General features: G+C 36.2%; 1 protein-coding gene across 1 annotated transcript in view; it reads left to right on the top strand.

The window, feature by feature from the left end:
* Positions 1–161: 161 nt before the first annotated feature.
* mfsd1l (major facilitator superfamily domain containing 1-like) overlaps positions 162–17,009 on the top strand; it is an 18,369-nt gene continuing 1,521 nt past the window's right edge. The window contains exons 1-8 of the mRNA XM_056451235.1: positions 162–361; positions 623–723; positions 3,592–3,713; positions 6,249–6,304; positions 6,469–6,612; positions 8,592–8,750; positions 9,765–9,880; positions 16,606–16,706. Of these exons, the coding sequence (XP_056307210.1) occupies positions 340–361; positions 623–723; positions 3,592–3,713; positions 6,249–6,304; positions 6,469–6,612; positions 8,592–8,750; positions 9,765–9,880; positions 16,606–16,706 (821 nt within the window). The 5' untranslated portion in view covers positions 162–339. The remainder of the gene's footprint in view (positions 362–622; positions 724–3,591; positions 3,714–6,248; positions 6,305–6,468; positions 6,613–8,591; positions 8,751–9,764; positions 9,881–16,605; positions 16,707–17,009) is intronic.

The raw sequence follows: 17,009 nt of genomic DNA, 5'->3' as shown, positions 1-17,009 counted from the left end.
ATTAAATGATCTAATTATCACCTCTGATTGCCCAATCATCACAAAATGCTGTGTCAGCGTTGAGAAAAACAACGTCATAGGGCCAGTCACATGACGCCCAGTCTATGACGTAATGGTAAATGCGGAAAACCGCCAGTTGGTAGAAAACCTGGATCGACTTTTCCTGCAGTTCGACGCTTTCCACTACATTATTATGATTTACAGATCAGCAAATATCCGCGGCTCTTGCACAAACTACACATTCTGAAGATCGCCTGCCTTCTGGGTCACATAAACAAAAAGAAATTACTCTGAACTGTCGTTTTATAGGATAACAGCAGAGATTTATACGGCATCGAGATGGCCAAACCTGCAGAACAAGGTAAATAAACCAACCATTTCAATGGTTTCAACATGTTTGTGAATTCAGTGCCATTTAAATAAGCTCTCAGTATGTAAACAGAGGCATATGTGACTGACTTAATGTTAAATTAACTAGTCAGACAACAACTAACCTAATTCATAGGACATTTATAGCTAGTAGGTGTTGTTTTTTTTGTTGTTTAGATGTAATCCGACACATGGCTAACTCCCTATCTCCCCCTCTCTCTCTCTGAATGTGTATTTTTGTGTGTATTTACAGATTACTATCGGTTTGTGGTCCTGTTTTTTAACTGTATGCTGACATTCGGCTCTTATTTCTGCTTCGACATCCCCAGTGTCCTGCAGGAGCAGTTTCAGGGGGTAAAGAGCAATTTTACTGTCATTTGACTTCACTTTCACATCTTTAAAGGGGTCATATCACTGAAGAATATGCATTACTTGATATTTTGATATGTATAGCAGAATTTACACATAAAACAGACCATTTTATATAATTGTGTTGTATAAACTTCTTCAAAATTGGGTATATGACTGCTTGCATCACATGGTGACTGGCCTGTCTATTCATAATTGCACACAGTTGCCTGCACACTTTTTTTTAGCAACTCAGATCTTGTTTTAAGAAGTTTTATCCCCTTTATTTTTACCACAGATATTTTAAAAACTGTTGAAAGACTTATAATAAGCCATAATCCAACCAACCAATCGACTAAAAGAAGGATAACAGTTACAGATAACAGTGTGACACAGCCCAATACGTTCAGAAAAAAACTATTCTGTGTAAACAAATGATCATGTGATCACATTTTTGTTTTGCAAAGTGTTCCAAAACTACACGCTCATGTTCCGCGTGCTATTTTTAACACGTGAAGCTCATGTAGCGTTCACATAAAAGCTAACATAAGTTGTTGGTTGTGTTTACAAAACATATCAAGTTTGTTGTAAAATATGAACGTATATACAAATATTTAGGGTTTTTTGAGAGCGTAGGTAGACTCTATCAAGTAATTTACAGTCCTTCATGGAGGTAGGTGGAGCTTAATATCTCTAGCTGCACTTTACTCATTGTGACTCTCTGATTGGTGGAATTGTGTTGCAGCATTGTGGGTAATGTAGTTTTTTTCTGCACAAACTCAACTATTCAACAGACTGGAATAATGCAAACATAAGCACATGCTATTGATTAATGCTCTCAGAGCTCACAACTGATCTGTCTTTAAAAATGTATTAATTATTATTAAAATCAGTTTTTTAGGGCTCTACGATTTTGGAAGGGTTTGACATTGCGATATTTAGTTTTCCTCTGATTTACTGGAGTGAATCATTTACACAGCATATTTACAGCTGATTTAAAGTAGAAATAGTAGTTGGTATAACCCCACATTGCTTTATATGGGTGTACAACATACTCCTTGTGCAATGGGTTGAGATAGTTAATTATTGGATGAGCTTTTTTTAACCGCTCGTTCTCTTAAAATATCTTGGAGCAATGTCTGCTGAACTCCAATCACCTTGGATGCAGTCTTAATTTAGTCAGTTTAGTCATAGGCCTACTGTTTCTGTTTGACAGGCTGATACATGAGCAATATCACACGAGCAGCAGTGCGATTATGGCTGTATATCGGCACTGGTGGGAGGCGTGCGTTGGCTCGAGGCCACAGGCAGAGCACCTTCAGTTTCCTTTATTTTTGTCATTCAAAGCATCACAATATGTAATGCAGAATGAAATTGTGTTGATTCAGACCCAACAAGAACATAAAACATATATAAAAACACATAAATAATAATTTCATATATATATATAAAAATAAAGTTGTTTAAAATGTAACCCAATTTAAAAATAAAATCACAAAAGGGAATAAATTAATACTTGAATAACTATTGTACAGTTTGTTATAATAGTTATATTATTACCAATTTGTGCTAGTTTCTTGATTTATTATTATATACTAGCTATCAATAGTATTTAAGATACAGTATTATTCAAGAGTCTTATAATGACAGGATAAAAACTAACACGAAACCGCACTGATTTGCTCCTCAGGCTTCTGTAACGCCTGCCTGATGGCATGAGCGTGAGCAGACTATGGCCAGGGTGGGCTGGATCCCTTAAAATGCTATTTGCCCTAGACAGACAGCGTTGTTGATACAGTTCATCAATAGATGTCATTTTGAGTCCAGTGGACCTTTCAGCTGACTTTATTATCTTCTTAATGGTGTTCTTGTCAAATACACTGCTATTCTCATACCAAAGGTCATTAGTGAGAACACTCTCAACAGCTCCTCTGTAAAAAGTTGAGGATTTGCTCTTCAGTGTTTGGACTTTCAGCAGTGATTATTAAACCACACTGAACTTAAACTCTGAAAACTGAACTACACTGTTTCAGTTCACTATAATCTTCCTTGTGAAGCTGCTTTGACCCAATCTACATTGTAAAAGCGCTATACAAATAAAGATGAATTGAATTGATGGGCTGAGGTGTGCTCTTTTTAACCTTCTCCGAAAGTGCAGTCGCTGATGCGCTTTCTTTGCAAGACAAGTGGTATGGAGAGACCAAGTGAAGTTCTCAGTGATGTGGACCCCCAGGAATTTTACCTGCTGTACAGTCTCCACTGTGATGTTGTTGATATATACAGGGGAATAAGTGGGGCGTTACTGTCCCACCAGTGACGATATGCAGCCATATCGCACTGCTACGAGTGTGATATTGCGTTTATACAACAGTTCGACGGCATAATCGTGTATATACAAAATAAAATCAAACATGAAACACAAAGTTGTTCTCCCTTAAGGACTCATTATGCGTTCTCTGTCGCCATCTTGTGGTGGAATGTCAACTGTCTTTGCTCTGCTCAGTACGACAGGCTGGCTACCAACACACTGAATCTCTGAAATTATAAATATTCTTTCCTTATAAATAAACTGCAAAGTTGCGATCTAAACACCTACATTCTTGCCTAAAAAAGCCTCAAAAGTACATTATTTTGCCCAACAGCTGCAGTATTTGTCAAACTCTAGTCCTCTGCTTGCCACTCGTGTGGTCGGAGTAATGCACAACGGTGAAGAGGCTGGCTGTATGAGTGCTGATGTTACTTTAATATCTCACGGCTATCAGCCAATCAGATTTGAGAACTGTTGTATAAAATCAAACCTAACACAATAAGAAAGAACAGATTCGATAAGTAAAGCTCTGAATGCACAGTGCTTTTGTGTGTTTTCTCCTACAGAATTTGACGTGTCCAAACGGGACGGTGAGTAACAGCACTGGGAATGGCACAGGAACGTGTGTGGAAGGTTTAGGAATGACCCCACAGGAGTATAACCTACTCTACGCCATCTACGCCTGGACGTGAGACTCGCATGCTTTATTTATTATCACCACTCAAGAATTACACACTCATATTCATTGAAGTGGGAGGAAAAAACCCTGCCTGTGACTTATTTGTGATGATAAAACATTTTAATGCAATGTGTGTTTATTATTGATATTAGAGAACGCTTTTATTCAGGACATTTTTTAAGGGGAAATGTTTAATAAGGTAGGTGGCACGATGGCTCAGTGGTTAGCACTGTGGCCTCACAGCAAGAAGGTCACTGGTTCAGTCCCAGCTGGGCCAGTTGGCATTTCTGTGTGGAGTTTCATGTTCCCCCCGTGTTGGCGTGGGTTTCCCTATAGGTAAATTGGATGAAGTATATTAGCCATAGTGTATGAGTGTGTGTGTGAATGTGAGAGTGTATGGGTGTTTCCCAGTACTGGGTTGCAGCTGGAAGGGCATCCACTGTGTAAAACATAGGCTGGAATAGTTGCCAGATGGTCCGCTGTGGCGACCCATGGTAAATAAGGCACTAAGCTGAAGGAAAATGAATGAATGAATGAATGTTTAATAAGGTGTCTTCTGGAGGAATTTTAGAGTATTTATCATTCATTAATCAAAGTAAAAGATTGCATATGACTCTTTTTTTTGTGTTGTTATTTTTATGTTTTTTTTGTACAATGAACGTTTATTAGGAAACCGATATGATGACATGTTATATATTGTGTATTTAGTATAGGTTTTGCCTTAAATATAGCCAATGCTGCTGATATGGCATTAAAACAGAAATAAATAATTTACTATGACAGCCCAAACCTTAACACGCTTTATCAGCTGTAAAATGAGTGTTAATGGAACAGTTCACCCTAAAATATAATACAGTTAAAATCAGAATTAATAGCCCCCCTTTGAATTTTTTTTCTTTGTTAAATATTTCCCAAATGATGTTTAACAGAGCAAGTAAATGTCCACAGTATGTCTGATAATATTGTTTCTTCAGGAGAAAGTCTTATTTGTTTTATTTTGGCTAGAATAAAAGCAGTTTTGAATTTTTTGAAAACCATTTCAAGGCCAAAATTATTATCCCCTTTAAGCTATAATTTTTTTTCAATAGTCTCCAGAACAAACCATCATTATACAATAACTTGGCTAATTCCCCTAACCTGTCTAGTTAACCTAATTAACCTAGTTAAGCCTTTAAATGTCACTTTAAGCTGTATAGAAGTGTCTTGAAGAATATCTAGTCTAATATTATTTACTGTCATCATGGCAAAGATAAAATAAATCAGTTATTAGAGATGAGTTATTAAAACTATTATGTTTAGAAATGTGCTGAGAAAAAAATCTTCTCTCCGTTAAACAGAAATTGGGGAAAAAATAAACAGGAGGGCTAATAATTCTGACTTCAACTGTATATGTAATCAGTTACTCACACTTCACTTAGGGCCTACACACACTATGCTAACCGAACCATGCCCAGGCCTGTTTCCTGGATCGTTTGAGAAGTGTGAGTGCTCTGAATCGGGCCCAGGCACGATACACTTGGCCGGCCCTGGCCCAGTTGGAAGAGGTGTGCTAGAGCGTGGTTCACTTGGGCTTTGGCATGCTCTGCTTGTAGTGTGAGTGCAAAGCGCGCCTGAGCCTGAAACTGAGGACAAGACTTTTACGGGATTGTTTGATATGGATTTATTAATCAATCTTACTGTTCAATGAACACAAACTGTCGTAGATTATTAAAGACGCAGACCCCTCACTGCACGACAGCTGCACCTTCAGCAAATATAATTCCTGCAGTGTGAGGACTTTATGGTTGTTTATGAGCGTCAAAAGGCGTGGATCTGTTTGGCGAAATATTTGACTGCGTGTCCCTGCATATCAAACGACTAAAACAATATAATGAAAGAAATCTCCACTGTGCTGAGCGAAAGCGCTCACTGAACAGCGCATCATCGATGATGTAAGCGTGGCCCGGGCCATTGGGGGAGACGGGAGGGGGGACAAGCGTGCTTTGGCCCGGTTCAAGGCAACTGTACATAGTGTGAGTACGCCCTTATTCCAAACCCATTCGAATTTCATCTGTTAAACACAAAAGAAGATATTTTGAAAAATGATGAAAACCTGTAACCATTGACTTCCATTGTATTTGTTTTTCCAACTGTGGAAGTCAATGGTTACAGGGTTTTATTTCAGCTTTCTTCAACATATCGTCTTTAGTGTTCAACAGAGAAAAAGAAACTCAAAAAGGTTTCATTCATTCATTTTCCTTCGGCTTAGTCCCTTTATTCTTCAGAGGTCGCCACAGTGGAATGAACTGCCAACTATTCCAGCATATGTTTTACACAGCGGATGCCCTTCCAGCTGCAACCCAGTACTGGGAAACACCCATACACACTTATTCACACTCGTACACTACGGCCAATTTAGTTTATTCAATTCTTCTATAGCGCATGTGATTGGACTGTGGGGGAAACTGGAGCACCCAGAGGAAACCCAGGTCAATACGAGGAGAACATGCCTTATAAAGGTTTATAACACTTTGAACTGTCCCTTTAACTTTATTTTATTTGCAGGAATGCTGTGGTGGTCATCATGGCGGGATTCCTCATTGATAAATTGGGAAACCGCTGTAAGTTATTTATCAATATTTGCTCTTCTTTCTTGAGTGTGTGTGTGTGTGTGTGTGTGTGCGTGCGTGCGTGCGTGCGTGCGTGCGTGCGTGCGTGCGTGCGTGTGTGTGTGTGTGTGTGTGTGTAAAGTTCACAGTGAGTGTTTGCATTTTCTTTCCTGTAGTTGGCGTTTTCCTATTCTCCTCCTTGACTGTTTTGGGATCAGCCATCTTTGCATTGGGGTCTCATTTTAAGGGCACAACCTACCTGTTGCCGCTCATGCTGACCGGACGGCTTCTGTTTGGCTCTGGAAACGGATCTTTGACCAGTATGACAGCAGATATTCACTTATAACACAACTGACAGTGTGCAGGATTAACTATAGAGTTACCACCATTTTATTAGGTCTGAGTTAGATTATGACTAGAATTAGGATTTATCCACCCCCCAAAAATATAATGTTTTCTGGTTATCGTTACTCATATATATATATATGTAGACTACCATACATTATTTCACTTTACAGAAGAAACAGACCAACTCAAGTGTCATTCAGTGTAGCATTAGTTTACAAAATTAGTTTATAAAGCAATAAACATACATTACTTTGATGGATGTTTTAAAAATGTAATGTAAGCATTTTAAGTTATTGGTCAAACATTGAACTGATAAATCTTATCTAAAATTTTATGTCCATTTATTTATTTATTTATTTTTTGCTCTTTTGTTATTATTTATTCATTATTATTGCTATTATTATTTAATTTTATATTATTTGCTGTAATAAATTACAATGCGTGTAAAAAATGAAAATAAAACATAATTAATACATTTATTTAGTATCAACTCTTATTGAAATTTGAAATTGTTATTGAATGATTAATATTATTATTATTATTATTATTACTATTATTACTACTACTATTAATATTATTATTAATATTATTATTATTATTATTATTATTATTATTATTACTATTATTACTACTACTATTATTATTACTATTATTATTATTAATATTATTATTATTATTATTATTATTATTATTATTATTATTATTATTACTATTATTATTATTATTATTATTATTATTATTACTATTATTCTTCTTATTATTAATATTATTTTTCTTATTCTTATTATTATTATTATTAATAATAATAATATTATTATTATTATTACTATTCTTCTTCTTCTTCTTCTTCTTCTTCTTCTTATTATTATTATTATTATTATTATTATTATTTATTATTATTATTAATATTATTATTAATATTAATATTATTATTATTACGATTATTATTATTAACTATTATTATTATTTATATTATTATTATTATTATTATTATTACTATTATTATTATTATTATTATTATTATTATTACTATATATTTTGCCATGAAATTGCCAAAATTTGCTGATGTGGCTATAAATTAACAAAGCAAAAGCTAATTTAAATATTATTTGCTGTTATAAATTACAATGCATGTAAAAATGCAAAAGATAAACACATAAACAATACATTTATTTATTTAGTATCAACTCTTATTGAAGTTTGAAGTTGTTATTGAAGTTATTATTATATATCTTGCTATTAAACAGCCATAAGTTGGTGATGTGGCAATAAATATCGTTTGTGAATTCATTTATTATTGGCTATTTTATTATTATGTATTTATTATTTAATTTTATATCATTTGCTGTCATAAATTACAATGCATGTAAAAAGTCCAAAAATATGTACCTAAACAATAAATTTATCAACTCTTATTGAAATTTGAAGTTATTGAAGTATTAGCTTGCCATAAGTTGCTGTTGTGGCAATAAATAAACAAAGAAAAACATACATGTGCATATTTACACTTGATAATATGAAAAGATTATATTAAAGTAACACAGTGCAATGCATAATTGTCATTTAAGACTTCCACACCACGTTTACATACACACTAGATGAAAATTTAAAACAATGGATCAAAATAATAAAAGTAATAACAATAATAAAAGTACAAAAATAATAAATGTTTTTTAAAAATTGAAATAATAAAAATTAATTTAAATATTATAATTTTTTTAATAATCAATTTCTGCACCATCTTTGATTAAGTTAAAATTAATTGGCAAAAATAATTTAACGTTTTGCATAATTAATTCAAAACGCAACTTTTTTTTTCTTTTATCTTATATTTTTTGTATCTTATATATATTATTAAATCACATCATCATCATCATCATCATCATCATGAAATGGCCAGAGAAGCTGATAAAGCAGTGAACTCAAACCTCTCTCTCTGTTCTTCTCCAAGTTGTCCAAAACCGGATCACAGCGTTCTGGTTTCGGGGGAAGGAGCTGGCTCTGGCGTTCGGACTGACTTTGGCCTTTTCCCGCCTGGGCTCAGTTCTGAACTTCTTCCTGACGCAGAGGTTTGAGTCTCAGTACGGCATGCAGTGGACGCTGTGGGGAGGTCAGAGAAACAAAAACACACATAGACTTGTTCCTATATCCCGGTGGGGACTCTAATAGAAGTAATGTTGTAAACATTGTGCATTTCTGAGTGTGCCTCGCACAAGTGAGTGGGTTTGACAAACCACCTGTAGAAAACACACTCTTTCATCTCTCGGACACTTTAACAGACTTGCGCCAGTTTTTGCACATTTGCAAGAGACTAGACCAGACAAATATTGTGCATTTCTGAGTGTGCCTCACAGAGGTGAGTGGGCTTGACAAACCACCAGCAGAAACACTTCTTTCTCTTTCTTTCTCTATATGCACTGGACACTTTACTTAAAGTCCATCTTACAAGGACTCGATAGGGAAGACAATGTTTACATGTTAATGTACCACAAATTATGTTGCATTACTTGTTTTCTTCAACCTTAAATATATATCTTTTAAACAATATTGTTTAGTCTTACGCAAAAATACTTGTATAGACTGTCTTAGGTTATGTGTATAGTATTTATAGTATATGTATAGTTAGATAACCACTCCGGTGTGTTAGTTATGCATAGGTTTATAAAAGCTCTTGAGAAGCTCTTAGAAATTGTGTTCATATTTATGATTGTTTATTTATTTTACACCGTGGTCCTGTGAGATACGACATTTCGTATGTCCACACATGTAGCAGAATAACAATAAAACTTAGCTTAATTTGAAACAGTCTGTGTTTTTACTCTTTTTAAATACAAATGACTGATTTTTAAGGATGTTTACTCATGGGGAACGTAATATTGTCGGCACACTGCCACTTTAGCTCTCAAAAAGTCTTTAATATGCTGATTTTCTTTTGATCTTTTGCTTCAAATGTTTGTTTTTTTCTAGATGTGAGCACATTTCTGTTTTTTTGCAAACTCAATATTGTCCCCATGAGTCTGTGCGCATAAGTCCCCAGTGGGATATAAAAACAAATACACATATACACACACACGCACAACATCATGGTAGGACTAAAAAACACACGTGTGTCTGTTACTTGCAGGCACAATCCTGTGTGTTCTGGGATTCCTGTCTGCTGTTACGGTCAGTGTTCTGGATAAGATGGGCATGAAGCAGCTGGGTTTGGATGGAGCCATTCAGGAAGAGTCCCGCAAAGTGGTGAGATTCAAAAAATAGTTTAGTTTACAGAATCATAAATGCATATACACACACACACACACACACACACACACACACACACACACACACACACACACACACACACACAACAAAACAACTTGCTTTACATGTTTATATATATTGTTCATTTATTTATATATATATATATATATTCATTAAACATTGACTTTTATATTAAGTAATAAAAAATATTTTAATTTAATTTGTATTTTTAGCTACACTGTAAAAATGCTGGGTTCCACATAGGGCTGGGCGATATGGCGAAAAAAGATCACGATAATTTGTTACGCACCGTCTAGGGATGGTGCACAACATGAAAGACAAGACAACAAAAGTGAAGTCAAAGATATATTGGGGTTTGAATTCGAGAGCCGACAAGGCCAAAATAACAAACAAAAATTCCTTTATGTTAAATCTCTAACTTACCTGATCAAAAAGAAAAGAAAAGAAAGTACAATTCACTAGCCTAACTACCTAACACAAAAAAACAGAGGTCAAAAAGGTTTTGCAAAGAAAATGGCGTCAAACTCCTTACTATCCCAATATATATACTATTTACAAACTATTTACAAAACAGGCAATCATATTTAAAGGACAATCCAAAAAATCAATGTCAGCAGGCAACAAAGGTCAAACAAGCCAGTGGAACAAAGTATCATAAACAAAACGAACACACAAAGTAGGGATGGCTGACGTGAAACTGACGTTTCGACACAGTGTCGAGATCCCGAAGCGCAAGGGTTTCGAGACACTGTACCGAAACATGATCCGAAACACCCAGGTCACGTGACTAAAGGCATTCAAAGCATCGATCAGTTCAGAAGTGTTTCGAGACCTGGAGAATCTGCATTTGACTGACAGGGTCAGATAAAAGTGTCTGTCTCGTATGGCCTGGTGGACCTTGCATGTGCGTGTTGTTAGAGGCTTCGAATGACTTTTGGGTTCGAATCCAGACTTGTACAAATACTCCAAAATCATGATTTTATGTATTTTAATCATGCTACTGTTTATGGTGTAGTCTAGATAGGATACAGCTGCAGATACGTCATCAATTTAGCATCATTTTTGTAACTAAAACAATAATGAATATTTTACAGTACTGTGATGGTTGGGTCCACAACTGTATCTGATCTATCAACAGCCCTGTTTTATGACCAAAACAAGCCATATTTATTTACAAAGTGTTCATTCGGATGTCAGACCAATGTTGAAACAGATCGATGCACGAACAAAGCATCTCAAACTGATATTAAAGCATTTCAAATTAACTGTATCAGCCTGGATTCGAACCAACAATCACCGCATGATAGTCAGGAACCCTAACCACTCCACTATATCACTTGAGGCTGTTGAGTGCACTGAACCAGTGCAATACATAAAAAAATGACCACTAGGTGTCACTGTAGAGTGGGGTTTCGAAGCGTCGACACATTTGCTTCAACTGTTTCAATGTTTCATGAAGCCTCGCTTTGCCCACCACTAACAAAAAGTACTCACAAATCTCAATATTCAGACTTAACACATACAACTCTGGCCTATACCACATACAAAAGTATCAACAAACACAAAGCAAGTGACCAAAAACAAGATGGCTGCCAAGAAAGTAGTGTCATGGCTTTTTAAAACACTGTAGGCCAATCAGGAACAAGCAAGCTGAAAGTGTCCAATTAGATGTGTTCTAAGCAAAACAGAAAAGACGGATGAGACAAGACCAAAATAAATGGCAAGATAAATGTCAAATCTTTATACCTATATAGTTGATAGGATTTTCAGCACGCCAATCGCTTTGTGCAGCTGATTTAACACATTTTGTGAGATGTTTAACTGTCTGATAAATAAAAAAATAATAAACAAAAGAACAATCTTACACATTTTTCAGCATTTATTGTTTAAGCTTTCAACAAACAAAGACATTACCCTACAGGTTACTGGATATTATTGTTCAACATCAGAAAAAATATATAACAGGCTTGGAACAAGTTAAAGGTGAGTTAATGGTGTAGGAATGGGGTTTAAACCACAGCGGTTCAAACTGTAGTTCTGCCGAATGACTAAAAAGTTATCAGTATTGATGGTAAAACACTGTACATTTCTAGTCAAACCATTCTTCTGCAATCTTATACCAAAAACGGAAATAAGGGCAGTATTAATAGCTATAAATGTGGGAGAGCGCTGAAATTATGTGATTGTATTGTATTGCAATATGGAGCAATGAAGTGTTGATGTTAAATCAAAAGTAATTCACAAATACTTGAAAATGAGATGATTTAATGACAATAATTCTCTATGGTTACAACTGAATTAATCACAAAATAACTGTATAAAATGATCAAATATAAAATGATAAAAACATATGTGTTACGTTTTTAAGATGTATTAGTGGGATGCTGTAACATTTAAGTGAGACAGGTGTAATGTGTGCGACAGATCCATTATGAGGCAGGAATCAATTCTCTATTTAAGCTTTTTACTCAATAGTTGTAAATTATGTAACGGTAATTGAAGAGGAAAAAAACAAACATTTATAATTATCTTTAAACAAAAACAACGAGTGTAAGCCAAATCAAAGAAATTAACCAAACAAAACAATCCTTAAAACTAAAGTCTAAGCTAGGCGTCAAAAATAAATACAAATAAACACCGAAATCTTCAGTGTATACGACACCCGAACTAAACTAATTAAAGCTACAAAACTCAAAATACACAACTGGCAAAACACTCAAACTAATCTAACAAAACAATCTAAACTAAAACAAACTGGATAAAACGGTCAAAGCTTAGTTTAGAACCACACAACAACCATCACATTGTTACTTAAAGACAACGAAGTTCAACAAGCAAACTGGAATTACCACAGTAAACTGAGATAATAAATCACTAAACAGCCGAAGCATAGCACAATCAAATTGCGTGGAGCACAAATGGTACGCCGATGCAGAGCGCACATCACACACTGATCTGTCAGTGCTTTAAATCCTTGCGGCTCGTCCTGGGATTGGTGGAACCGACTTCATCATAATGATGATGGACAGAATGGTAAACCAATAAGAAACCTAAAGACTAAACAAGCAGAGAGGAGGGTGAGAAAAAAATAGACAAAGAAAACATCAAACATAACAATATGATATAAATTGTACCCAGCTTAAATGTAAAATTAAAGTTACCAGAGGTAGAAGGAGAAACACAGGGGGAGGGAGAGAGAGACAAAGAGAGCAGGCCCAGAAGTTAGCCTGATTGCAGTAGAGTCAGAGAAGATAGACTCTAGAGGAGGAGAGCAGGAAAGCAGACCAGGAAAAGACAGGCCAGGAAAAGAAAAGAGCCAGAGCAGCGTTTTACCACCTATTCTGTATCTTTCTTGACCATGTGACTAAAGCCCAAATACTGAGACATTCAAACCGACCAATCAACATGTGACCACATGGTAAAACCCCCAAAGTCCACACACCAGGCCCTGATCTAATCAGTGTTTGCCTTTGGAGTCAGTATGGACCTTCTTGAGTCAAAAAGACATGTTTTGTCATATAAACAAAAGCATACGATGATAATTTAGCCTCTTACAATAGTGACAGAATTTTCAGTTTTGGATGAACTCTCCTTTTAATAGTGAGTATGGTGAAATATCCTTTATTATTATTATTATTTCCTTTATTTAGCCAGGAGATCACATTGAAACCGTCTCTTCTCCACTGAGACCTGGTCAAGATGGCAGGCAGCACATGAAGTTTTACATAAAGCATGCGAGTCTCACGTCCAGGCGTAGATGGCGTAGAGTAGGTTATACTCCTGTGGGGTCATTCCTAAACCTTCCACACACGTTCCTGTGCCATTCCCAGTGCTGTTGCTCACCGTCCCGTTTGGACACGTCAAATTCTGTAGGAGAAAACACAAAAGCACTGTGCATTCAGAGCTTTACTTATCGAATCTGTTCTTTCTTATTGTGTTAGGTTTGATTTTATACAACAGTTCTCAAATCTGATTGGCTGATAGCCGTGAGATATTAAAGTAACATCAGCACTCATACAGCCAGCCTCTTCACCGTTGTGCATTACTCCGCCCACACTAGTGGCAAGCAGAGGACTAGAGTTTGACAAATACTGCAGCTGTTGGACAACATAATGTACTTTTGAGGCTTTTTTTAGGCAAGAATGTAGTTGTTTAGATCGCAACTATGAAATTTATTTATAAGGAAAGAATATTCATAATTTCAGAGATTCAGTGCGTTGGTAGCCAGCCTGTCATACTGAGCAGAGCAAAGACAGTTGACATTCCACCACAAGATGGCGACAGAGAACGCATAATGAGTCCTTAAGGGAGAACAACTTTGTGTTTCATGTTTGATTTTATTTTGTATATACACGATTATGCCGTCGAACTGTTGTATAAACGCCACATAAATACCACAAAATTACAAAAATCACCATTCATAAAGATCAGATCATAAAAAAAACAATTACAAGAGATCCTTTAGGACAGGGGTCACCAATCTCGGTCCTGGAGGGCCGGTGTCCCTGCAGAGTTTAGCTCCAACTTGCGTTAACACACCTGCCTGGATGTTTCAAGTATACCTATTAAGACCTTGATTAGCTTGTTCATGTGTGTTTGATTAGAGTTGGAGCTAAAATCTGTAGAGCACCGGCCCTCCAGGAACAAGTTTGGTGACCCCTGCTTTAGGACGTTGTACAGAAGATGTTTAAAAGTACTCAGAGTCGGAAGTGTGTTAAGATTAAGCTGGTTTTGGAGGAAATTCCAAGCCCTATAGGAGCATAAAATGAAAACGCATGTTTGCTGAGTTCTGATAATACCCTTGGGACTCTTAAACGAATACAGAAACCAGATCTAGTGTGTTGGTTATTTATGTGAAATGTTAACAAATTATAAAGATAGGATGGTAATCTACCTAGGAGAGCCTTTAAAATAAATAAGTACAAATGTAATGTTCTCCTTTTGATATAAAGATAACCACTCTAAGGAATCATACAAAATACAATGATGCGTCTGTGAGTCTGCGCCTGTGACCTTCCTATTGCTGCATGGTAAACAGAATCTAGTTTTCTAAGTAGAGTAGCGGCTGCATGCATATATAGATGATCCCCATACTTAGAAAACTAGATTCTGTTTACCATGCAGCAATAGGAAGGTCACAGGCGCAGACTCACAGACGCATCATTGTACTTTGTAGACAGAAATGTACTCTGTACTAATTTCTTTACTATATTTTATTTAGAGATGCTAACGATTACTTGATGATCTATTGATTGTCAGTAACTCTTTAATCGATAGACCTTATCGATGACTGATTAGGCTTGGACATTTAAAGGTTTAGTTATGCTTTGTGCTGTGAGACGCGACCACGCATTACATAATCAAGTGTGTGCCGTTTACCTTACCTTATGGAGTCACCCTCTTGACATTACATATTGCGGGATGCATAAAACCCTGTTATGCACAGATCTGGGTTATATCCGCATGTGTTTACCAATTTATCTGACAGACTGGCACGAATACACCTATGCAGACACTCATTTTATAAATCGCGCATCACGGCGAGACATGCCTCTCCATTCACTCAACGAGTTTCTGAGCTCTCTCATCCTTCAGACCGAGTTTATTCTTCTGCGGTTATCTAAGAATACTATCAGTGCTGCGAAAGACTCTCCAGCTCATCCGAGCCGCGTGATTAAATGAACTGAAACCGTGAAAACAGTTTAGTAGATTGTTTTGGCGCTAAAGCATATATAGCGGACTTGTTTTGAAGCGCTTCAGCTCAGATGTTATTCGTTCTTCTTGTTTATGTTGTAGATGACTGACCAACTTAACAGTCTCATCAAGTGTTTATTGAGGTTGTGTGGTCTGTTTAAGTGTCTTTTGGTTTTTTCTCGTAAGGCACGGCTTTCGAAAATGATGACATGAGATTGCTGGGTTGTTGCGCTGATGCTTGTAGATGGTCCATGTTTACCAACACTTGTCTCTAGCATCTTCTAGCATAGTTTCTACCAACACTAGCATCTTATAGGGGTGGTATTGTTTTTAAATGATGAAACGGGTGTGTGGTGTTGCCTGGTTTTGATGGACGAGTCGTCTGCACAGTTTTGTGTTGGATTACTAAAAACTAAGACTCTAGACTACTTGAGTTTAGTGGCGCTTCTTGTCAACAATGACCTTATTTTTCCTTACCCCTCCAACTCCAAGTGCTGTAAACTTGTACTACGTGCGGCATCCGGAAGTGCAGGCTGCAAAATGCCTGCGCAGCGTTACGCATTCAGAAACATTATCGAACACTCAGCGAACTGTATATATCTGATATTATCACAATATATCGAACTATATATCGTGATAATTATCGTTATTGAATTATCGCCCAGCCCTAGTTCCACACAGTTCCTTCATGTTGTCCCAACACAAATTGATTAAGTTAACTTAATTGTTTTTACATATGTACAAAACAATGAAGTTTTCTCCAAAAAAAAACCTCAGGAATTGTGTTGATTCAACTCATTTTAAATAAGTAGTTTGAATATAACTATAATCTCTCTGTTAAATAGTATTTTTGCACTGTATTAATGTGTGTGAGACTGTATTTTCCTAATTCTGCTGTGTTGTGTGTGTGTGTGTGTGTGTGTGTGTGTGTGTGTGTGTGTGTGTGTGTGTGTGTGTGTGTGTGTGTGTGTGTGTGTGTGTGTGTGTGTGTGTGTGTGTGTGTATAGAGAGTGCAGGATGTGAAGCGTCTCTCTCTCAGATATTGGCTGCTGGTTCTCACCATCATGTTCTTCTATAATGGAATTTTCCCCTTCATCGCTGATGCCAGGTACAGTCCTGAGCCGCATCTGCTCTTTCTGCATTACAGGATTAGTTCACTTCCAGAACCAACATTTCCTGATCATTTCTTCACTCCTTGTCAGTCAAGATCTTTCTTTCTTTCTTTCTTTCTTTCTTTCTTTCTTTCTTTCTTTCTTTCTTTCTTTCTTTCTTCCTTTCTTTCTTTCTTCTTCTTTCTTTCTTTCTTTCTTCCTTTCTTTCTTTCTTTCTTTCTTCTTTCTTTCTTTCTTTCTTTCTTTTCTTTCTCCTTTCTTTCTTTTCTTCCTTTCTTTCAATCCTTCTCTTTTCTTTT

Source organism: Danio aesculapii, chromosome 24 (assembly GCF_903798145.1).
Source record: "Danio aesculapii chromosome 24, fDanAes4.1, whole genome shotgun sequence".
Lineage (NCBI taxonomy): Eukaryota > Metazoa > Chordata > Actinopteri > Cypriniformes > Danionidae > Danio > Danio aesculapii.
The sequence above is the reverse complement of the archived record's forward strand: the minus strand, read 5'-3'. Positions and strand labels throughout refer to the sequence as shown.